General features: G+C 36.8%; 2 protein-coding genes across 2 annotated transcripts in view; one reads left to right on the top strand and one right to left on the bottom strand.

Moving 5' to 3' along the window:
* Positions 1-19,506, bottom strand: part of LOC137385419 (epidermal growth factor receptor-like) — a 36,722-nt gene extending 17,216 nt beyond the window's left edge. The window contains exons 1-9 of the mRNA XM_068071873.1: positions 19,377-19,506; positions 16,552-16,669; positions 5,671-6,042; positions 4,011-4,157; positions 2,440-2,639; positions 2,157-2,298; positions 1,766-2,000; positions 1,379-1,390; positions 720-887 (exon numbers count right to left, since the gene is read on the bottom strand). Coding sequence (XP_067927974.1) covers positions 720-887; positions 1,379-1,390; positions 1,766-2,000; positions 2,157-2,298; positions 2,440-2,639; positions 4,011-4,157; positions 5,671-6,042; positions 16,552-16,627 — 1,352 coding nt within the window. The 5' untranslated portion in view covers positions 16,628-16,669; positions 19,377-19,506. The remainder of the gene's footprint in view (positions 1-719; positions 888-1,378; positions 1,391-1,765; positions 2,001-2,156; positions 2,299-2,439; positions 2,640-4,010; positions 4,158-5,670; positions 6,043-16,551; positions 16,670-19,376) is intronic.
* Positions 19,507-21,940: 2,434 nt separating this feature from the next.
* LOC137404087 (uncharacterized) lies at positions 21,941-23,755 on the top strand. Its single transcript, XM_068090246.1, has 2 exons — positions 21,941-22,035; positions 22,738-23,755. Exon 2 carries the CDS (start codon positions 22,754-22,756, stop codon positions 23,402-23,404), a length of 651 nt encoding a protein of 216 aa, XP_067946347.1. The 5' UTR covers positions 21,941-22,035; positions 22,738-22,753; the 3' UTR covers positions 23,405-23,755.
* Positions 23,756-24,146: the final 391 nt, after the last annotated feature.

The raw sequence follows: 24,146 nt of genomic DNA, 5'->3' as shown, positions 1-24,146 counted from the left end.
CTGAAGCATATAACAGCTTAGAAGTTGAATACGCTGCCTGCCAAATAAGGCTTTCTTGTGCATTTTATGTTTTAATATTTGAAGATAAACTTGTATCGATATTTTTCTATCAATTGCGATTGTTTTTGATGTTTGAGGTGATCTGACTGCCAGGATGTTTTATGATTAAAATTAACAAAACTTCATCACAATTAAAACATTTGGATGAAAAATACTTGTGAAATGGCGTCACTAGTTGTTATAGTACGACAGTTGGTATTGGCTAGGCATTATAGTACGACAGTTGGTATTGGCTAGGCGTTATAGTACGACAGTTGGTATTGGCTAGGCGTTATAGTACGACAGTTGGTATTGGCTAGGCGTTATAGTACGACAGTTGGTATTGGCTAGGCGTTATAGTATGACAGTTGATATCGTCTATTGCGTTCAAGTTGCAGTGTTACGCATCTCTATTCCATCGGTTTCTTTGCAACTATAGATGTCATAATAGCACTTTCAGTTGATCTATGTGTGTTAACCTCGATCTTGAAACATCTATTTTTGATATTTTAATCTTGAAACATCCTGGCAATCAGACCACCTCAAACATCAAAAACAATCACAAATGATAGAAAAATACTGACACTTTTTAATAAAATCAACTAAAATGTTGTTCAAGTCCATCTTTAATGCAAGTATTCTGTTGGGGTAGATCAGGTAATTTGAGTAAGTATACATACATGGCCCCACTTCCTCCAACTTTGCGCAGATTTCTGAAGATGCTCAATGAAGTTACCTCTGGAAGCTTATCTTCCGGTTCAAAGGCAAAAACGCCAGATATTTCTTCTACGTATTCAAAGACCTTTAGATCATCAGGAGCAATAGGATCAATATCAGCATAGTCATCCCTGAGGAGAGAATTAATATGATAGATCAGTATGATTACATATAGTCTAAGAGAAAAACCTCAATCTGTGGTCTAGGAATGAGGGAGGTTTCTACAGGAAATGTAGGATGAGTGAGACTGGGAACTGATGGAAAGGGATGGAGTATTCCATAATCGTAGACCAATCAAACCCTTACCACCAACGGTGCAAACATACAGAAAACTGGCAAATGCTAATCAAGAAAAAGCATTTAGTTATCTATGCCATAGCAGAAATGAAGAAGAAATTTCAAGGGCACACAGCGACAAGCCACTATAGAGTAAAACAATATCGGCAGCGACTGGGTGCTACGCTGTCTCTAGAGTAAAACCACCGATTTCACTATCACCCCAAACATTCTCGCCAAACCAGTTTATGCAGTCACAAAAACCGATGAGAGAAATGAAATTTGGAAAGTTAAGAGCAAGAAATTATTGTAATATAAACACAAAACCAAAAGCGATTATACTTACCGCATATCTGGGCTAAAACAGCAGGGAGACAGAGTGATTAAACGTAACTGTAAGAGCAACTGAAGGGGTAAGGCATGCTCCACTCACAGTTTTAACAGTATAAGGTTTTATATAGCAAAATGTATTAAGTTTTGTACCTAAAATTGAATAAAAGATAAATGTTCATGCAATTGGGTAGCAACACCTCTCTCTCTCTCTCTCTCTCTCTCCCAGCCCTCTCCGGCCTTGGCCATCACAACAGCAGTGATGCATTTATAGTGAATGTTTGCTTTTATCAACCCATCTGCATGTATCAACAGTCCTTTGCAAGTATAAAATGTGTCCTGCGTGCTTGCTAAAACTATAGAAATTTATTGACTCGCAACTGATCACAGCTCGGTCAAGTACCTGAGAAAAGCTCCAGAGATCATGTTTACGTCACCAGTTATTCTTGTACAGTTTTTGTCAGCATAACTTCTGAGAAACGTTGATGTGGGCCAGCTACCTGTCGCCTTAAGTACAGTCCAGTCACAATCTTTTGGACATGCTCCGGCACACAACACGCATTTATTATCCCCGTTGCTCTTGTAGCCTGCTGGACAGCCATAGAGAAGACAACCCTGCTGGTGCTCGTAATATCCCGCTACAAGTCAGATCGGGAACATACATTTGAGAAAGCAACCAGTCTCATCAAGTTACTATCCTTGCATAGCAACGTGCCCGGGCTAGTGCACCTATTGGCAACCAGGTTTACTTGATGGTAGGTATTGGTGTCTATTGCTCCTATAACTCTACTTACGGGGGCATTGCTTTAAGCAGAGCTTGCCAAAGGCTACCTTGGCATCAGGATTCCGATCAAAATTGTATGTGGTCTTGTTGTAAACTGTCTCTTGTGGACACTGATGCGTGCATGTACCGTTGTTGTAAAAGTTACGACAGCCCTGTAGATAGACGAACACACCGTTACTTATTCCCAAAATATGGAAAAACAAAAACCATACTTTTGAGCATATTTATAGATTTTAATTAGAAACGTATAAAACGTTATAACAAAGATTTGGAAAATATGTAAGAATGGTTACCCAACAGTCTGTGTCACGCGGGCCTGAGCAACCTGCCAGGCACTGTCGGTGGCAGCAATGCTTAGGCTCGTTACCAAAGCATCTGTAGTCGCACTGCTCAGCACAATTGACAAAATTCACTATCTGACAGTCTTTCTCATCTGGACCCCAGCAGTGACTAGCGTCATTTGTTAAATCTCCGCAGCTTGAGTGACACCGTTCTGTAAAGAGGTAATGCATATAAAAATGCGGAGCTATATTCACAGATATCACTGTCCTGTCAACGATAACATCACAGATATATATTTATATATATTTACTAGCATCTATATATATTATTACTAGAAGCACCAGTTTCATAAAAATAGTAAAGAAAAATCACTCACTACACTATATCCAGAGTGAATTATAGTATAATACATATATATAAAGAGTACATAGCGGTTGGTTAATCCCTACAGATCCTGAAACAGATCTGTAACGACTAACTAACGGCTAAGTACTCTTTATATATATACTAGGGGAATGCCAGGCATTGTCCGTGTCATAAAAGTGTTGGCACCTAGTATTTGTTTGTATTTAACATATAACAACAGCTACCATTTTAACTTTCAAACTTCATATCATGAAGAAAATGTTTTGCACAAGTCAAAAAAATAAAGAAACAAAGTAAAACAACTATAAAAGTGTTTAAATGTAAATATGAAATAATTAACAAGTAATAGCTAAATTAAGCCTGTTTTGCTACAATTACAATAAAAGATGATTTGATAATGATACAATTAATATGAACTGGGAAAACAAAATAAAATTCTTGAATATGTTAAATTAATAATAACAATTCGTGCATAGAAGTGTGTGTGTATAAAAAAGGTTACTGTTCAGCAGAAGCTATCCACCAAAACTTTGAATATGACGATACTGGTACCTCTTGAGTCTCGATACTGGTACAAATTTAAAGCTGAGATATATCAAACTGTCTTTGTCTAGTACATTGTCTGACCGAACGGAGAGAAAATGTAGAGGCTATTCCTACTCGAGATAAGACAATCGTCCGCATGAAAAGTATTAGCCTTTACCAATTTAGCAATCGAACCTTAAGCAAAACCGAAAATAGAAGTGTAATAAAGGTGTAATAGAAGTGTAATAAAGGTGTAATGGCACATTTAAAAATTAAAGATTAAAAAAATAGGTAATGGCAGCAAACAATTAGTTTTCAAACAATTTCCAAAAATAACAAATGCAAAAAGTAATATTAATTAATAATCGAAAGTGCACATTGAGCGTGTGCATACGGTATACACTATACAGTGTGCGCATACGGTATACACTATACAGTGTGCGCATACGGTATACACTATACAGTGTGCGCATACGGTATACACTATACAGCGTGTGATAAGAGCGGTAGAATGCTAAGGACTGTATAGCTCAGAAGTTAAATGTGTGGTTTGAAACTTGCGGTGGCAATCTCTGAGTTCAAACAGAAATATTTTCCAAATTAAGCCTTACAAGAATAAAAAGAGCATATATTATATATATATATATATATAATATACATATATATTAAGGAATTGCGAGGAAAAACCCACCAGCTAGAGGAGGGCAGTTCTCACTTGGATGGCTAACAAGAACAGCCTTCTGCTCTTCTCGCTCTGCAAAGAGGTCTTTCCATTCAACCGTCTCACCGTAGCAATTGTTGGCATTGTAACCGATGTAAACGTTACCCCTAGAGATCTCTGCAAGATCAGAGTGAGACAGTAATCTAACTATTGTTTCTGTGCCAACGTATACAAGCTTAACTCGCTGAGTACTGGTTATTATAGGCTAAGGGATGTCTTCTCATGTCTTCTATGTCAAAACGAGTGAACTTACGGAGACACCTTAGGCATCAAGGTCATTGGTGGGGTTTAGCCCCACCACAAGTGTGGAAGGCATTGTAGAGTGTGTCATCGAAGTATATCTCATACAACCAGCGGCCAGCTTGAAAATACTACATTTCTGAACTGACTCCAACAGTGATTTCATTGGTTAAAGTAAAGAATACTTATTAGGCAAGTGAAGGCAGCGCATTTACAGCATTGCAGCTGTCATTGCACATGCTATTGCTGCTGAGCCCCAATCGGACATTCTTGCCAATGAACCCTTATCTATGTCATGCGATAGGTCGGAGCCCGACATAGCCATATAGCTAGTAGTGTATGCCTTATCAACTCAGCTGTAACTAAACAAACTTGGAGTGTAAAGCAAACAATCGTAGGATGAAAAGACATACATTGTTATGAATGACGAAAGTAAACTATGTAAGCCTTTTTAATGAAATCAATTTGCTCAAGATCGATAGTCATAGAGGAAGTGCGTGTGATGGAGTTTTAAAGATTTCAAAAACTAGCTGCTAATTATGAGGCTGAAACTATAGCTATATAGCTTACCATTTAGCCAATGAAACTGCAGCTATATAGCTTACCATTTAGCCAATTAAATCCTCGTATTGATAACACAAACTAAACATTTCAATAGCTGAAAACAACATTTTAATAGCTGAAATATTTCTTACAAAACTGTATTAAGGAAACATTAAAAATGGCTCCATTTTTACATTTCGGGGCAAACAAGAAACAGAACAAATAAGAACAGAAATTGCTATACTCCACTTTTGGCACCAGTTTGCTTTCTTTGAAATCAATTTCATCACCGAGGGAGAAATGTTGGATTAACCTTTTTTAGTCTGCTATTACAAGAGAAGAGTAAAGTTGTTTCTGCGGCACCACAAACATTGGTGTGCCTTTAAAGAGCACCTTGTTCAGCGTGTCAAAAAATAACACAAGTTTGTGTATTCTTATAAGTATACACGCTCCAGCATAAGACAACTTAAACAGACCAATCATATCTCAGAACACAATAACTTTCTACGCAGAAGTTTGACTGTAGAGCAGGAAGGGAACTATTAAGGGAACTGGGGCACAGTCACTGGGGCAGCGCAGTCACCGCGGCAGCACAGTGTCTGCGCTACCACAGTGACTGTGCTTACATGAATTTAAATAATATAAACTATTTGTTCGATAAAGATGGGATAATAATATTTAACTTGGGTTAACTGACCGGTTCTTCCTGGTAGCCATTTTGTGAGAAAACATACAACTCGAGTATCTAACAAAAACTGTTCTACCTAAAAGGCCACCTTGTATTGAAAAGCGGTTCTGAACAGAATGGACTACTAAGAACTATACCAATAATGTAGTGGATTCTCACCCCTCAACTGAGTCAAGCCGAGAGACTTGAGGTTTGCTATCTGGTAGATAAAGAGACTAAACTCTTTCTCTGACGCATCACTGTATGGAGTCAATTGGTCTCCTCGAATTATACGCAGGTTACGGAATGGCAGCTCAGTCACACCGACCGGCAGTGATCCGTGCACTCTTACATATCCGTTCACCTCAGTAATGTTACTGAAGAAGTCGAGGTTCAGCCCAGTAAGACTGCCCATTCCATATATTTCAATATTTTGTAGAACATAATTACAGCCCTCGTACATGCTCTTCAGCTGATTATAATGGCTGATCTCGTCGACAGGCAGCCCTTCATCATTGGCAGCGCCTCTGCAAACTTTAGCATCAGTTTGATCTGTAAGGAAGTATATTACATAAATGATGGTAGGTTTGGTAAGTGGCGCAATGAGATATCTGCATCATCTCGATATATCTGGGTTAAAACTCTTTCAGCAAATGACTGAAGAACAATGCGATCTTTGGCATACTAGACAGGTGCTCACCGGGATGCAATGAAGAGCGTTTTACTAGACAACAGAATGGAAAGAGAATGAAGGAAACAAGCTGTTCACAGGAAGACAGTCAGGCCAGGAGGTCAGCGTTGCTCAATGTGTATCAAAGTAGAAAAATATAGCCAGAGGTTGACTAGGACAGACTGTGTTGTAAAAAGGGTGAGATCTCACTGTCGCTTCTGTTTGCACAGAAAGATTATCTCTCTTTTGTGCTATATATGTGTGTGTGTGTGACTATATTGCTAGAGATCAAGGTGCTAAACATTATAAACATGTGGCTATATTGCTAGAGATCAAGGTGCTATACATTATAAATATATACCTATAGCGCTAGTGATCAAGGTGGTATTTATCCATTACCAAGCTTAGCGACCATTTCAGCGGATTAACATTTTTGTTTTGTGACCGGTAAGAATTTTTTATGGGAACAAGGAATGCAGACGCAGTAGTTCGATGCGAAGGAAAGACTTGGGTTCCCAACAAGATTAAGACAAAGACAATACAATATATAAAACCTATTGCTGAGCAGTTATTAAGCCTGTCTGTTTTAACATAAACTATCTTGATAGGAATCAAGCAAGCTTAACCATAAGTAACTATTGATTAGTAGATTGACAAGTATAAAGCTTTTCTAGTTATAAATATGTAATTAATGTATTAAAATGTATTGTTTAGAATATAAGTTGAAGCTCACAAGGTATGGTTTCGCATGAGAGAGGTGAGTAAAGACAGCTGAGCAAAGCATGTCCTCTTAAAAGGGATGAGAATAAGTGAGAATTTTGTTGAAGTAATTTTAAGACCGACAGACAATAAGTGAGGAACTAATGACTGGCTGTGTTTATTCCTGTGTCATTCAGACCCGAGTTATTATCAGAATGAGTCATCTTGGACACAGTTATGGACAACAACATTTCATGCGAACTCACACCCTATAGGCCAGTTCAGCCCCTATTCACTGACCTACCCACTTTGATAGCTGTTTGACAAAAGATTTTGTGCTAAGTTGCTAAAAACAGTAAACAAGTTGCAACATGCACTTTGAAATTAGAAATTTGCAGTGATAATCATAACAGCTTTCTAAAGATATGAAGCTTTCTAAGAATATTTTGCCGATTATATGGAATTTTTATTTTTAGTGTTTATTGGGACATTTTTCTTGCACATTCTGTTTAATTAAACAGTCTGTTACAACTCTCAGTTCTATTGAGACATACAGACAGCGCTATAGTGTACTGACATTGTATGGTTGTCTTATACCGGATATGTTAGGGAGATATGATAGGGAGACGTGATAGGGAGATATGTGCCACTATTAGCAAGTAACATCAAGATGCTTGAAAAATCTGATACACCGTTGCAGAGCGTGTCATGAAGGCTATTGAATGATATTTAAAACTTGTGTATAAGTAGCAGCAATCATGCGCTTTCAAGTTGAAAATTTGACTCATCTTTGCGTTTTCAATTTACTTTATGACTTCATAGTCTGAGTAATTAGCCAGCACATGATGAGGTTACAGCCTCCTATTGTTCAGCCTCCTATTGTTACTCTCCAGTATATAACGCGGATATCAGTTAGTAATACAAGCTTGAAATACTATTGGTCTTTAACTCACTATGAACTTTTTAATTCTAGTCGCAGTTTTCTTACCTTTATTAATCGCTCTCAAGTGTTAAATGGAAAAGTTAAGTGAAGAGATGGGCATCTTCAAGAATAAGTAACACCAAAGTGCTGCTAGACAATGTATAGCAATTGGCTAAGTGTTGGCCATACAGCTTCTCTTTTTCATCTTTATTCTAGCTTTTTTAACGTTTTTATTCCAATGCTGCTGTGATATATGCTGCTGTGATATACGCTGTTGTGATATGTGCCGTTGTGATATGTGCTGTTGTGATATATGCTGCTGTGATATATATGCTGTTGTGATATATGCTGCTGTGATATATGCTGCTGTGATATATGGTGTTGTGATATATGCTGTTGTGATATATGGTGTTGTGATATATGCTGTTGTGATATATGCTGCTGTGATATATGCTGTTGTGATATATGCTGTTGTGATATATGCTGCTGTGATATATGCTGTTGTGATATATGCTGTTGTGATATATGCTGTTGTGATATATGCTGCTGTGATATATGCTGTTGTGATATATGCTGTTGTGATATATGCTGTTGTGATATATGCTGCTGTGATATATGCTGTTGTGATATATGCTGTTGTGATATATGCTGCTGTGATATATGCTGTTGTGATATATGCTGTTGTGATATATGCTGTTGTGATATATGCTGCTGTGATATATGCTGCTGTGATATATGCTGTTGTGATATATGCTGCTGTGATATATGCTGCTGTGATATATGCTGTTGTGATATATGCTGTTGTGATATTTGCTGTTATGATATATGCTGCTGTGATATATGCTGTTGTGATATATGCTGCTGTGATATATGCTGTTGTGATATATGCTGTTGTGATATATGCTGCTGTGATATATGCTGCTGTGATATATGCTGTTGTGATATTTGCTGTTGTGATATATGCTGCTGTGATATATGCTGTTGTGATATATGCTGCTGTGATATATGCTGTTGTGATATATGCTGTTGTGATATATGCTGTTGTGATATATGCTGTTGTGATATATATGCTGCTGTGATATATGCTGTTGTGATATATGCCGTTGTGATATATGCTGCGTAGCCAAGACAGTATTGGCTCTTAAGGCGCATTGTTGCGCAGCCTCGGCGGGTAAGCGAAAGTAGTGCCTCACTTAAACATTCCTAGCTGTTAGATTCAGCAATTTACTTTGCTATACACATAGTAATGTGTACATCTTTACTCACTGTCCAAGTCTATCAGCTGTCCTCAAGAGACAGCAAACAAGTCAATTTTAACCACAGGGTTGTGATTTCACCAAGCCTTGTCCTCATTTTATGTGTGTTTCAATACTATTTCAACATTTGTGTATTTGGTTTATAATCGGAAGTATGATTCATTAGCAATTGGCAGCAACACTTTTCAATTTTTTTGACCACCTGAGGCATTTATCTTGTGCACCTCAAGCAGGTAACTTGTGTTTTACACTTATCATATTCGTCAATATTCCTAAAGTAAACTAAGTCATCAGAAAGCACGATCAAGAATATTTATCACGTTATACGACAACCAGGACAATTCTTATTGCATTTCCTGAGAGGATGTAACAAGGTAATACTTTTTACTTTAATATCATTATTATACAGAGTGCCTTTTTTATTTGTTATTATTCATATAGTTAATGCTTTGTTTTCAGCTGCTTTTTCAGGTATATGCGCATTTCTGCTTTATATATGTTATATACTCATTCATATCAAATCATAAATTATTAGTAATGTTTTATCTGCTACATATTATTGCGAGTTTTTATACATCTTTTATGCTACTTTCACTTGCTATCAAACTTGCTATCGCCTCTTTTATTATTATTTACTCTTCATTTAATTTCATTTTAGATTCACGATATATCGGTATATGCATATATATCAAATAAACATACTATTCACATACAACTAACAACCGATAATCCGTTGGATCTCAGATCTATTGGGAAGTGCAATACACTAGCAATAACAGCAATAAGCATTAACAGCAATAACAATAAACTAATGCCCACAATAGTCAGTTGAGAACCTCTGATGAAATTCTCTGAGTATTTATAGTAAGATTTATGGGTCTTTTTTTCCAACTCATAAACAAACAGCAAAGTATTAAAAATTTTGATAGTGACTTAATGTTTGTGTTGGAAATGGCACATGTATCTATAACGCAGGCAAAGTTAAAGCCTGGTGCAAATGTAGTGCTGACGGGACTTGAGTGTAGACGCTGCCGTGTAATAAATTTACATCTGCCACAAAATGGAAATGGAAATACTTGGCTGGGTCAAACTTTCCTAACCATTTGACCTCTAAGTGACCTCCAAGTGTCAAAAAGCATTTGATAAGTTAATCGCAATGCATTAGCAAATTGCAAATTAATTTTTAAAAAATTATAAACAATTCAAATGCTTCAAAATTTATTTATAAATAGTTCTCCACCTTTGATCTTTTCCCCATACTTTATGGTTTAGCCAAACTCAACAGATGATGCTAAATGGCTGAGTTCTAAGAAATAAAGGAGAGCACATTATTATAAGTGTCACAAATGTACTATAATATATTGCTGTTAAATCTCATACCTGCATGTATTGAATAATACTGCTATTGCAACCGCCTACTTGCATTAAAGTCTGCACCCACCATCTATGCACGATAAATGCAAGTTCATTTGTGAGAAAACTATTGATTGCAAATGGCTGTTGATCGTTACTACTTGACCATTCCCTCAACCATTAATCACATACCTAGGCTAAATTAGTGCGAAGGCTAGGCAGTTGGCGAATATGTCATATGTGTGCACAAAAACTTTCCGCAGAAAATATATTATACTAAAATGAAAGCAGAGTTTGAACAGAGTCCAGCGAGAATCAGGATTTGCTAACTGTCTATAGGTCTGCCTCTAAAGTAGTGCCTTGTTAGTGCCTGGTTAGTGCCTTGTTTGCTCTGGGTAGGCTGTGCTCTGCATACTAACGAAACTTGCTTGTTTTGGTAGATTGTGTTATACAGTAGGCCTACTATATAGCTGTTGCTGGACACAACCCTCTTACAATAGGGATATACTTTCTATACACAACACTCTTACAATAGGGATATACTTTCTATACACAACCTTCTTACAATAGGGATATTCTTTCTATACACAACCCTCTTACAATAGGGATATACTTTCTATACACAACCCTCTTACAATAGGGATATTCTTTCTATACACAACCCTCTTACAATAGGGATATTCTTTCTATACACAACCCTCTTGCAATAGGGATATACTTTCTATACACAACCCTCTTACAATAGGGATATACTTTCTATACACAACCCTCTTACAATAGGGATATACTTTCTATACACAACCCTCTTACAATAGGGATATTCTTTCTATACAAAACCCTCTTACAATAGGGATATTCTTTCTATACACAACCCTCTTACAATAGGGATATTCTTTCTATACACAAACCTCCTACACTAGGGATATGCTTTCTAAACAGCACCCTCTTTCACTAGGGATATACTTTCTATACACAACCCTCTTACATGTATACCGTAAGTCCTCATGCTCAAGCCGCGCGGCATGTGCTCAAAACCAGATGACTCACGAAAGAAAAAATAATCCTCAAACAAGCCGCGTATGCCCACGGACTGCGGCTAATGACTGAGGTTTTGTCGTCCTTGACCCCTTCAGGAGCGAGAATGTTGAGAAGGGTTTCGCTATACCCCCGTCCTCTTTAATTAGAAAACAGGCTACATCAGTACATGTGAAAAGAATTTTCTTTTACTTCCAAGTTCGAATTAAAATTCCTAAACCCTTGCATCAAGAACTTACTTGCCATGTCTCAGCTAGATTTTTATTGCGCTGTTAGAGAGCTTCTCTATTATGGAAAGATGCCGGTCAAGAATGAAACAGTGACTGTGGTGAGTTGAACATTAGCGATAAATTCTTCTTTAGTCTAAAGTATTCCATAAACATGACCTTGAAAATAAACAAGTTGGTCGCCAAAATCCTGTACATAAAAGTGTATCATGACTGCGATTCTATGGTTATAGCGCGGAACTGAGCAGAGACCGCATTTATTGAGAAGCCGCCCTAAGCCTCGCGTAAGTTTTAAAAACTTGGCTTTAGCCGCGGCCTATGACCTTGAACCAGAAGCCGCGCCCAACGACAAGCCGCGCAGCTTGAGCATAAGGACTTACGATGCTAGGAATGTACTTTTTAAACACAACCCTCTTACTCTAGAGACATACTTTCTATATGCAACCCTCTTACACTAAGGATATGCTGTCTATACACAACCCTTTGGCGCTAGGGATATACCATAAAACCTCTGAATAAACGCCATGGCGCTCCCTTTTTCCACCCTTCCTCTATAGTGGCGGTCAATTGGAGGCGGCGTTCAAATAGAGGCTGGCGGTGTATTTTTCAAATGGCTCATCAGAATTTTCGAAAAATAAATTTAGCCATATTGCGGGCGAAGCGAATGTCGCCTATATTTTGCTCTCTTTTTCCGATGGAGCGATATCGAACCTTTCGGATGCAATAAATCTGCTAACTTACCTTAAACTTGTCATAGATATCCTAATAAATATGTATCGAGTAATTGAGAAATACCTCTATCATTGGATATCTATTGCTTGCAATTGACCCGCGATAATATTATAGCCTGTGTCCTTCTTTGCAAACTGTTGGCATTTTCAATTTTTATTTCATTCTAAATTTGAAGACATATTTTTATTTTATATCTGTACTTAATAATCTTGCATAAAAATTCATTGCATCCATTGATATGTTTGCTACAGTTTGCAGCCAAAACTAGTTTTTTATGGGCAATATAAGAGGAGTTATGAGCATCGATCCATTGTAAGCCGTGTTAAGGTAACCGCAAGAATGCTATTAAATAGCATGCTACAAATCAGCATGTTGTTAAGTTATATAATGATAATCTATCAAATGATACAAATGTATATTCATGAACAAGTGATACAAACTAACCATAATTATATTACATGTACATATAAAAAAAAATTATTGTTTTTACACAAAAATATTTCCATCGTTTGCTCGGATCACTGCGTTCTGATTGTTGCTTTCGATGGAACGAACATCTTGTAGTTGCCCAATACTTTCCACAATATCTTCTGGCCTCAACTCTTTTTCTGCACTGCTGAACTAGTCGATATTAGCGTATAAACAATTTTTGGCAGAGCAAAACTTAACGCGATGCTTTTAATGCAACTGCAATGCGTAAAAATTTGCTCGCTAAACCTTTGGCCCAAGACTTGCAAACCAGTTTTTATATGCATGTTCTTCAAAGTATTAAGACCACGTTAAACAAAAAACTACTAATAGCCTGAGACAGATATTAATTATTTCTGTGGTGTTGCTTTTAAAGTTTTAACGAAAAAAAGCGAAAACCTTTGGAGTTGGACAACGAGAGAATTGATCGTTATCAATGTAAACAACTCATTATTAATACGATTTTGTGGACACTTTTCTACTGATCAATTGATATTATGGGTTTATAAAGATTAAAGGTTGTCAAAGTGGCGGTCAAATTGAGGTGGCATTCAAATAGAGGTGGCGTTCAAATAGAGGTGGCGTTCAAATAGAGGTTTTACAGTACATTCTAAACACAACCCTTTCACACTAGAGATATACTTTCTTAACACAACCTTCTTACACTAGAGACATACTTTCTATATGTAACCCTCTTACACTAAGGTACATACTCTTTATACACAACTCTCTTACACTAAGGGATATACTTTTTAAAAACAACCATTTACATTTGCGACATACCTTCTATACACAACCCTCTTACATTAAGGGATATACTTAACTGTATTTAATACCCAGAGCCTATTATTTCTTTTATTATTATCAATCTTTCTGCTGTCTGCTAAGCGTGTGGGCATCTCATTTAATGGAAGTATTGCTTATATGAGCAGCGGCAATGAGCATCTCTTAATAAATTACATTAAGTCTGTACTAGGAGTATAGTGTTTGGTTGAGATAGAGTGCTAGTACATGTTCTACTACAGCCTGCTGTAAGTTTAGCATCAGCTGCTAGCCTAAAACATTCAGCAACAACTCTGCTCTTCCTACACTCTAAGATAATTGCAGGTAATTACAGTACAAGTATCGCTAAGGGATATATGAAATAAACACTCAGAAGTCTACTGTAACAGTTGTCTAAAAAACCCGATCCGATCCGTTATATTAGCTGAACTTGCGAAGATAACGACTAGAGGGCTAATCAAGATTAGATAAAGTAACCAGCAGTTTTGATAAAATTGGAGTCACGATTGTGTAGGGCAGAGGATTTTATGATGAGGAACCATGTATAGAGGTTCTTCGACTAGCCTGGTACTATCATGGAGGTTCTCAGACTAGCCTTTGATTATCATAGAGGCGCTCAGACTAGCCTGTTACTATCACATCATTTTATTTTGCTTTTACCCGGCACTCGACTAACATTGTTGAACGATGGTTAAGTTTGACGAATTGTGAATATACTTAATTATCAAACAGGCCATCAACGCATACAATCTGATAAATTTAGAAATGTAATACTGACCTACATTTTCGATGACTGATGAATTGGAAAGAGATGATGAGACAAAAATCGTTAAAGAAATAGATGAGGGGAAGCTAGAAGACAGACTATGAGGACTCTAATTCAACTAATTTGATTTGGCCATAGCGAACTGAGTGATGAAACTTGATACACCGTTAACTGTTTGTGCTCATGTGGAACCAATCTGCAGGAATTTATGTCTAACTATCCCACAGTTGACACCGGAGCAGAAATGAGTAGAGGACGGCCAGGTGGAGCGTCGTGGAGGAATGATAGGCAGGAGCTAGCATTACATGACATGAGACTTTTACTATATAATCTCCATTGAAAAAAAGCATTTGTGTTTGTCAACTATAACAACTGAGCATAATTAATATGATTTATCGATGAATAGAGAATCTGAAAAGGTGTCTAAAATGGCCATAGAAAAGCATACTCAGCTGTATTGTGATTAGGAGACTGATTTACAGAAACTCACGCTTGACTTCTGAATCTCTACATCCTGGCTCTACGTGTACCTAACTAATACACACTCAAATACCCTATTAGTAATCATAAAGGACTAGCGTTGTGTCGGCGCATATATCTGTTGAAAGGACTAGCGTTGTGTCGAGGCATATCTTTATGTTAAAAGTGACTTCAAACATTTACGAATCCAGAGGGCTGCTACCTCATCGACAGCTTTGCCATTGACTTCAACCCTAACTGTTTGGATGAGTAATATGCAAATGAAAACGGTGGATATGAGAAGATGCCTAGCACCGATCAGCATGAATGGCATTGAAAATATGTTATAACACATATATGACACATTCTAAGCATTTATACATGCGGACACATACATAAATGTACAGTTAGGGTAGACTATGGACGAGAGACAGGATCCACTCGTGTTACCGATATATCCTTTGAACAGGATAGCCAGAGAGCAAGTGAGTAGGAGCTGCATTAGGGGACGATATTAGCTAATCTACAACAATTGAACAGTTACTATCACCTATTCTCTTCCTAATTGTCTATACCACATTGACTGTCCCTGACAGAGTCACATAATAAGGGGATGTCTGTTTCTGTCATGTGTCAGACATGTTCATCGTCACGTCTTATATTACAATTGCAATAACATCAACCATGGTTTGTTTGTGTCACTAAGTTAGTCGTCCTTTACTAGTTTTGCACCTTCAAACCATCATTTAAGACTTCACATTTTTTCAGCGATCACACCTAGTATTCTCAAAACATTTTAGCCTAGTATTCTTAAAACAGTTTGGCCTAAGGTTCTTAAAACAGTTTGGCCTAAGGTTCTTAAAACAGTCTAGCCTAGTGTTCTTAAAACAGTCTAGTCTAGGGTTCTCAAAACAGTTTAGCCCAAGGTTCTCAAAACACGTTGATCTAGTGTTTTTGAAATAGTTTAGCCATTGTTCTCAAAACAGTTTAGCTTGGAGTTCTTAAAAAAACGTATCTTAGCGATCTTAACAGCGCATTCTACGATTTTAAGACATCTGGTTGATTTATTCTCTATCCTAAGAAACCTTAGATGTAGGAAATTAGTTACTTGATTGCAAAGGAAGGAAAGTGTCAACCAGAAGTTTGTGGCTGAATTGCGTTGAAGTGCGGTTGGGTGGAGGCCCTGAGGACAGACCAAAACCAGAATTATGTCTGTAACAACTCATTAAGCTAATAGCCAGCCACCTAACAGTCAGGTGTACTTAATTTATGAATGCCAGAATTAGTTAGCTGTCTGATTCTTCCATAGAAGAACTGAATATTTTACACGCTGCAAGCTAACATCAGAATAACAAGGTTCCTGACTGTGCAGCTGGTAGTGAGCCTAGAACTAAAATGGTTTCCGAAGTATAAAGATGATAGAATAAAATGTAGGAAGAATAGACGAGAGGTTCATGGATTATTGAGAGGTCATTAATAGCTCTCGCCGAGTGGCCTGTTGATTAGTGATGCTCTTGACTGCGAGTATAGTAAGGCCGGCTACTGGCATCACAAGCAGCCACGACTATTTGGAAACTTCAAAAACCTCCTATACCCCTGCAGCTGGCATTAATTTGACAAAACACAAGGGGAGTAATGCTGCTGCGCGTTTTCAGCTCAGAACTGAGTGAGGTAAGGAGTTAGTGACGTACCGTCTACGATTAAGGAGGCAAGGCTAGTCGCTGTCAGACAAGCAACGTAGAACACAATAAATGCTGACTTGACCATCTCCGATGCGGCTTAGCCTCGTCAGCTCCTGAAAGATAGTCGCTAAAAGGGTTAGAAAGGAGAATATAGACATACTACGGGTAGACAAGTACAAGTTAGAGCTTCACACGATTAAAATGTATAACAAAGATACATGTGGCTAGAGCTATGCTCTACGTTTATATCACACACTGAACAGCACTTTTTCAAGATTTTTAAAATGAGAATCTGACATGGCGAGTAAAGGCTATTTTAGAAAAGAAAATAAGGTGCTTATAGACTTATTATTTGTACTTCTCCCAGACCACATGACAAGATAGCTATCATTAAACAAAAGTACAGTATGAACACTAGAACTCTGTTATTTATGATAAGAGATCAGCACCCTAACTATGCCATCAATTAGAGGAAGGCCTGCCCATGAATCCAAATACATCATATTTAACTGAATTCACTGAACAAGCTTAACATATCACAAACAATCAGTAATTATAGCCTATAAGAATTAGCTGTTTGTTAAAATCTCAGACTATGATTTTTACTACTATGATTTTAGACTATGATCCCGAGGCATATACATACCCACGACCAATATGGTTTGATTATTACACACCATCGTGTACCCCAATAACTGCTAAATTTATCATAATTTCTTATAATTATGGGCGATGACAATTAGAATCTGAACATCAAGTGAGTAGGCTACTCATAAGCATACCACCATGAGTGCTCACAATCATACCCCATGAGTGCTCGTAATCATACCCCATGAGTGCTTATAAGCATACCATCATGAGTACTCGTAAGCATACCCCATGAGTGCTTATAAGCATACCATCATGAGTGCTCGTAATCATACCCCATATGAGTATTTGTGAGCATACCTAACAAAAGTATGCTAACGAATTCCTCAAATGCATAGGGAATCTATCAAAATCCTTTGTCTAATACTATTTTAACATTATGCTCTTTCATAAAAAGTTGTCTCTGTAGGGTCTGAGGAAAAGAGATTATCTCACAGCAAGCACCTGGCATTGAGCAACCAAGGAGCTTACATTTATAGGAAGCCATGAGCTAACCTCGCTAGAACCATGTTAAATATTAGGAAACATGCCCAGCTATGAGTCACCCCTTACCTTATAATAAAGTTCTTTCATAAGAGCTTTGTCACTCATTTAAGAGATGCTCAGTTGAGCTGCTGAGGTACTGTATATACGGTGCGCCCTCATATTATGATGACACTGTTATATGATTTTTTGGCCTTGCGAATTAGAACACGCTGGTCTTTTACCTTCTCCACCCGAATTATTTTTTGCCACACTAATAACAAATATGTCAATATGCTATTCACCGAAATCCCCCTAACAATGAATGAAAGAAATATGATGCTCGATCTCACTCAGTTCGGTATTATTAGTTATTAGTTATTGTGAAAACGAAACCGGAAACAGACAGGTGATAAAATTTTAGCTCATGAAAAAGTTCAAGTTTAGTAAAATAGTTAAAAAGACATACTAAAACTTAGCCTCAAGTATGTGTTTAATAAGCTGAATTCGTTGAAGTTAAATTCAACGTTTATGTTATACGCCTGCCTCGAAAGTAAGAACTCCCTACGGTACGTATTGCACATAGTACATAGTAGCGTTACATTTTATTGCAGATCATAACCACTAAATACACTAAGTACACTAAAGTTACTGTAGGTAACTATAGTTACTAAGGTTAACATATTATTTTGTTACTAAATTTTAATATGTACAGTACAGTACGTATATAAAATTTTGATGATTTTTACCGGGATGAGTTTGCATTAGATATTTACTATGGGTTTCTATACTTCTTTATACGAAATTTTTGCTTTACGATGCAAACACTTGAACGAATTGAAATCGTATGGCGAGGGTCCACTCTAGCCTCCAGCAATGTAGACTGTGGTCATCAGAGCCATTATTCAAATGATATTTATCTGCTTGCCATATCATTTACATTTATGAATAATGCAGTCGAAACATTTGAAACAGGGTATAAAGCTAATAGCTTGGTATATGTGACAAAGGCTGTCACCAAAAGTGAGTCAGAACAAGCGAAGATACTCTGTAGAAGGTGTCCACTATAGCAGACCTGTAGATGAATCACTCACTATATGAATGTTGTTAAAGTTTGGAAGATGAGAGACAACGGCAGACGACCAACATACCCTAGTATTGTTTCTACAGCAGCTTCAGTGGCCTACTTACTGAGCGTGATGGAAAGGAAATAAAATTTCTTAATGTCGTTATCTGTCTATCAAAGTTTTAAAGCACCTGAACAGTGTATGTCTTACCTATTCTTATCTCTCACTAGTAAATAGCAGAGATGCGGCAATAATTAGGATCAGGCTTTTCTCAGCTAGATTAAAAGTGGTAAAAATCTCTAGCATCTCATTGATAGATTGAAAAGCGCCCACAAGCGTTCTAGACTTCAGTCAGTCAAAGGGTGAAAGCTTAAATATCCGAGGTCACAAGTTGTCGCATGACTAGCCACGCATTATCCTCACTAATACGATTGACCTGAGAGTACTAGCTAAGAAGTGAAAAGAAATGAGTGTGTGACACGCGCTGCTTTTAGCACTGTACATGAAATATCAACTCTTAAGGGCCCCTCATGGGATATACAGCGCGAGTGAAGTCATGACCCAAGAATATATTGTCAACAGGGTAAAACTCACTACATTAGAGATAAATAATGGCAAAATATTATGCTAGACATTGATTATTGAGGCAATATTCACCTGATGGTTGACAAGGCTGGGTAGGCTATGGCCTCTTAGTACTCACTCCAATTATCCTTTGTAGAAGAATAAGTGCTTGTAAATTATAAGAGAGAGTCTACAGCAAATCCTTCTTAGTTTCTCAGCAATTGAATAACAACTGACTGACAAGTCCTAAGAGTAGCTTATGGACAATTATGAACATGAGCGTGTAGCAATTAGCTCGAGATCTTTCGTAAATTTGTTTGCCTCTAACACTCCATTTGATTCACTATATGAAGGATCGTTCAATACGTTCACCAGTTATGGTAGTTGACCTCCGCGTGATTGGACATTCATAAATTAGATGATTGGATCAACAACGACTTGATTATTCATGATTGGATGATTCTGCATTATTGTAGCTCACTGATGCGTGTTATTAGCGCTGTTCAACCTAAGGCAGCGCTGCTTAAGAGCTGATGCGAATAATTTGCCTCAACTTGTATCGCAGTCATACGACCGTACATGTACCACAACTGTACACACACCACCTCTGCCTGTAATACAGTTGTACACACACTAATCTCTGCTTGTAGTACAGTTGTACACACACTACCCCCTGCTTGTAGTACAGTTGTACATAATCAGATTATCAAATTCCTAATGTATAGCATAATTTTGAATATAAAAGAGTTGTCTGCTTTCGGCAATTAGTAGATAACTCCAAATCAGTTATACAGAACATCTTATTAAAGAGACTAGGTGAGTACCCTTGCGCTGCACGGGTAACAAAAAACAGTTACATAAACATTACATTACATTACATACATTACCTTACCTACAACATTACCTTTACACTGCACTACCTGCAACTGTTTATAAGCTGTTTTTATTGCCGGTGCAACGCCGGGCATTCAGCTGTGAGGCTGGCTAGTAATTGCTAGGTGCGACACAACGTTTTGTGCATATTTTAATCTATGTAATGAACATCTTTAGTATTGTTAATCCCTAAGCTCAGTTGGACACATAGTTAAATGGGTAAGCTTGATGTCTCCAGAACTAGAGGTTCTGAGATATAATCCTCTGCGAAGCAGAATTTCAACAGATGAAAAACAGAATTTGTGAAACAGATGAACATCAGATAATTTTAGTAACATTTTAGTAATTTTAATAACATCAGACAATCAGATTAGTTCAGTTATAGCAATAAAGTTTTAGGAATGAAAAATCAGCTTCGCAGAGGATTATATCTCAGAACCTCTAGTTCTGGAGACATCAAGCTTACCCATTTAACTATGTGTCCAACTGAGCTTAGGGATTAACAATACTAAAGATGTTCATTACATAAATATATATATATATTTATATATATATATATAATAAAGTATAGGCTAAAAGTCAGCATAAAGTGCTCGATGCTAAAGTAGAGCTTACTATAAATTTGGTAAGAAATTTATTAAAATTTGACTAAGCAAAAAATTACTAAAAGTTTCATATTACACAAAAGGTGTGTAACACTCATCAGATAAAATGCTTAGTCTTTTATCTGACTAAGCTTTTTAGGACTGTCTTTTAGGACTAAGCATTTTATCTGATGAGTGTTACACACCTTTTGTGTAATATCTTACCAAATTTATATATATATATATATATATATATATATATATATATATATATATATATATATATATATATATATGCCATGTTTATGAGTTATCTAGATGAGTGGGTTATCAAATAAAGTTGCGAAAACTAGAGTCGATATTATTATATGCCATTAATATTATATGTCAAAAACTTTGAATGAAAGCTTTGTTTTAATTAAACATTTTTAAAATTGGCACATACATAATTAGTTTGCAAAAACCTATAAGGTAACAAATGAGACTTTTGGTTAGCCTGACCAGATGTGGATACAAAATATATTATTGTGAAACCTGCAATAATGTTTTGTTGTAGTATGCAATAGTTTTGACACATTAGAAGAATGATTCAGAATTGAGTTTAATTAAGTATTTTTATCTTTCTACCACACGTCTTTTCAAACCCCTTATCAATTTTATAAAAACCTTTCAGTTAGGACTTGATTGCTTTATAGTGTATAATCAGTTCTTAAATAACTTATACCTGCATTTATGCAAAATATTGCGAAGGTCAAACAAGCAAACTAAAAAATCTTTCAAATTTAAAAGAGCTAACCCAGCAAAGTGTTGTTTTGAGCAAGTAACCCTTTTGCTAGGTTTCCAAGATTCAAACTAAATTGAGTCATACATCAATAAATAGCCCGATGAAATTTTACTATTAGTTATATTAAAACTTTGGTCTGTAAAAAGGTAAAACAAGAATATTTAAAACTGTTGTTGACCATATCAGAATAAAACGACGAAAGCAAGCCTACAGTGCAACTGACAATTTATTTGAGAACGCTTTAGTGTAAGCCTAAAAAACCCTATCTTGATGCTGTAGTTTGTAAAGTTATCCCCTCGTGGGCATACTCACGTGACTTGTCGGTTTTAAATAATTATATTTGTTTCGTGACTGTCATATTATTTACGATGCTATTAAGGTCGTCTAATATACATAGCTTTTAGTATATATATTCAGCAAGTTCAGAGCGCTTGCGTTGTTGCTACCCAGCCCGCCTACCGCAAGGAAGGTGATAGAGCCTACGCGTCCAAACCATTCAGTGGAAATATCTGTAAGTGAAGTGTGTATTAGCTTAAAACACCATACGCTTCTTTGAGAGATAGAAAGCTTTTCAAGTTTGTATTACCACTGATGTTGTTGTAAATAATTGGTTGACAATTTGTTATTAGTCGCGTTAGTAAAGCGCAGGTAGAGTACGCGCTCATAGACGTCGCGTTAGTTATGGATCTACTATAATTAACCCTGCACACGTCAACGTACACAGCCATTACGTCATGATGACTAATAATGTTTTTAGCGGACAACCTACCAAAACCAGAGTCACAGACTCTATACGTTATTTATTACCACATATCCCCTTTATAGTTACATAAATAAATACTAACATGATATCGTGTTAGTTTGTTTGTTTACACGCTGCTTGTTTATGATATATTCGGATGTGCAAGGTATCGTTTTCCGTTAATATACGTGATTGTTTTCACTTTTTGGCTTGCCAGTGTACTACCTTTCTCTTTGTATACACTCGGAACAGGTTATGTACATATATATCACGAAATAATTCGATCTGCTCTTGTAAAATATACGACTTGCTAAAAATACTTTGTTACACCATTTATAAACTAGTTATGTATTTCAAACACTATAATTTTTGTGCTGAGAATATTGTGACAGTTCTTGACTCCACTGTTGTATAAAGCTTAAAACTATTTTATTCAACTTCGGCATATTATTTTAATATACATCATTTTAGATGGTAGGCCAAAGCTATGCCTCCTCCGCCCCCAACAAGCATCAAGGCGAGAGGCTGGGGAGTTGATGACGATCTGTTGTTTCCGGAGTTAGAATTACATGATGGGCTTTTCTATAATGATTTGTTGACATCTGACGAGAAACCGCCAATAATAGATGGCGCGCTGCATGGAACCTTTGCTGATGATCTGTTGGACATGGAAAACTTTCAGCTGGCAGATGAGCAGGAGCACTTGAACAATATTCAGGAAGTCGATCCAGTTTCATGTATTCCCAAGCAGGCTAGGAAGCTTTCTGTCAGCAGTACTGATGACTTTCTTGTTACCAGCAATGGTAGCCCAGCAGACCTTGTAGGTCAATATGGAATCGATGATGCCCAACTAAGTGACATATCTTTAAAGAAGCTAAGAAGTCTATGCAAGAATGATAAAGATTATGATGATTTGAAAGCTTATCGACGCACGTGTCAAAACCGATACTATGCAAGATTAAGCAGAAACAAGCAGCAAACGAAGGCTACCGGTCTAGCCAGAAAGTTGAGTGAATCGGAGCAGGAGATTGTCCGGCTGCAACGAGAAAATGAGATGAAAGATGTGACTATTAAATGTTTGCAGCTTGAGTTGCAGATATTACGTTCTGGAACACCTGAAGGAACAATCTCACATTAGCTTGACTCAATGACCCGTTGGTTTACTTATATTAACCATAACTGAAAACAAACAAAAAATACAAAGATGAAGAAACCCAAGAAAAAGTACAACAAGAAATACTTCAAAAAAAATTTAAAACATAAAATTGCAACATTTTTTGTTGCAATATAAAAAAATTGAAAAACTATAAAATAATTCAAAAAAAGCTAGACAGATATGCGCATCGCAGTTATCTGAACGCGTTCTATATCTCAAGTTAATTTGTATATTGTACTATGTGTACTGCTACATAATACTGGGACATGTAATGATTGCTAGAAAGTTTTTGTACGAGTTTATTACAAATAAATTTACTTTTTACCAATCAAATTGCATCGATTTAATTTGTAAGCTGTTTTGTGCATAAACTGCTTGTACCAGTAATTATTTCCTGTGAGGCTTATGCTGTGAAGGGTTGTTACATTATTTTTTTCTTGGCACTGTTGTACCCGAGTTCTGTTGTAGCCGAGTTCTGTAACTACATATATTTTAGAATTTCTTGGATGCTTGTTTGTATATTGCTTTTTTTACAGGAAGTGAGATAGTAGGTACACTCCAAGGCCAGTTGTGTGCTGCTGAAGGTTGGCCAAGAGCGATCAAATCGTGTGATGGGTGAGCAAGCGGCTCAGTCTGTGTTGTGTTGTTTCAATAAAGGTGCTGGGCTGAAAGTTTAGTCTTCACATCACTAAAAGTAGCTATAATTCGTAGATTTTTTTCCTAT

Source organism: Watersipora subatra, chromosome 1 (assembly GCF_963576615.1).
Source record: "Watersipora subatra chromosome 1, tzWatSuba1.1, whole genome shotgun sequence".
NCBI lineage: Eukaryota > Metazoa > Bryozoa > Gymnolaemata > Cheilostomatida > Watersiporidae > Watersipora > Watersipora subatra.
This window is presented reverse-complemented; position numbering and strand designations above follow the sequence as displayed.

Coding starts and splice junctions, on each gene's coding strand:
- LOC137404087 (XM_068090246.1), top strand. CDS start 22,754: ATGCCTCCTCCGCCCCCAACAAGCATCAAGGCGAGAGGCTGGGGAGTT.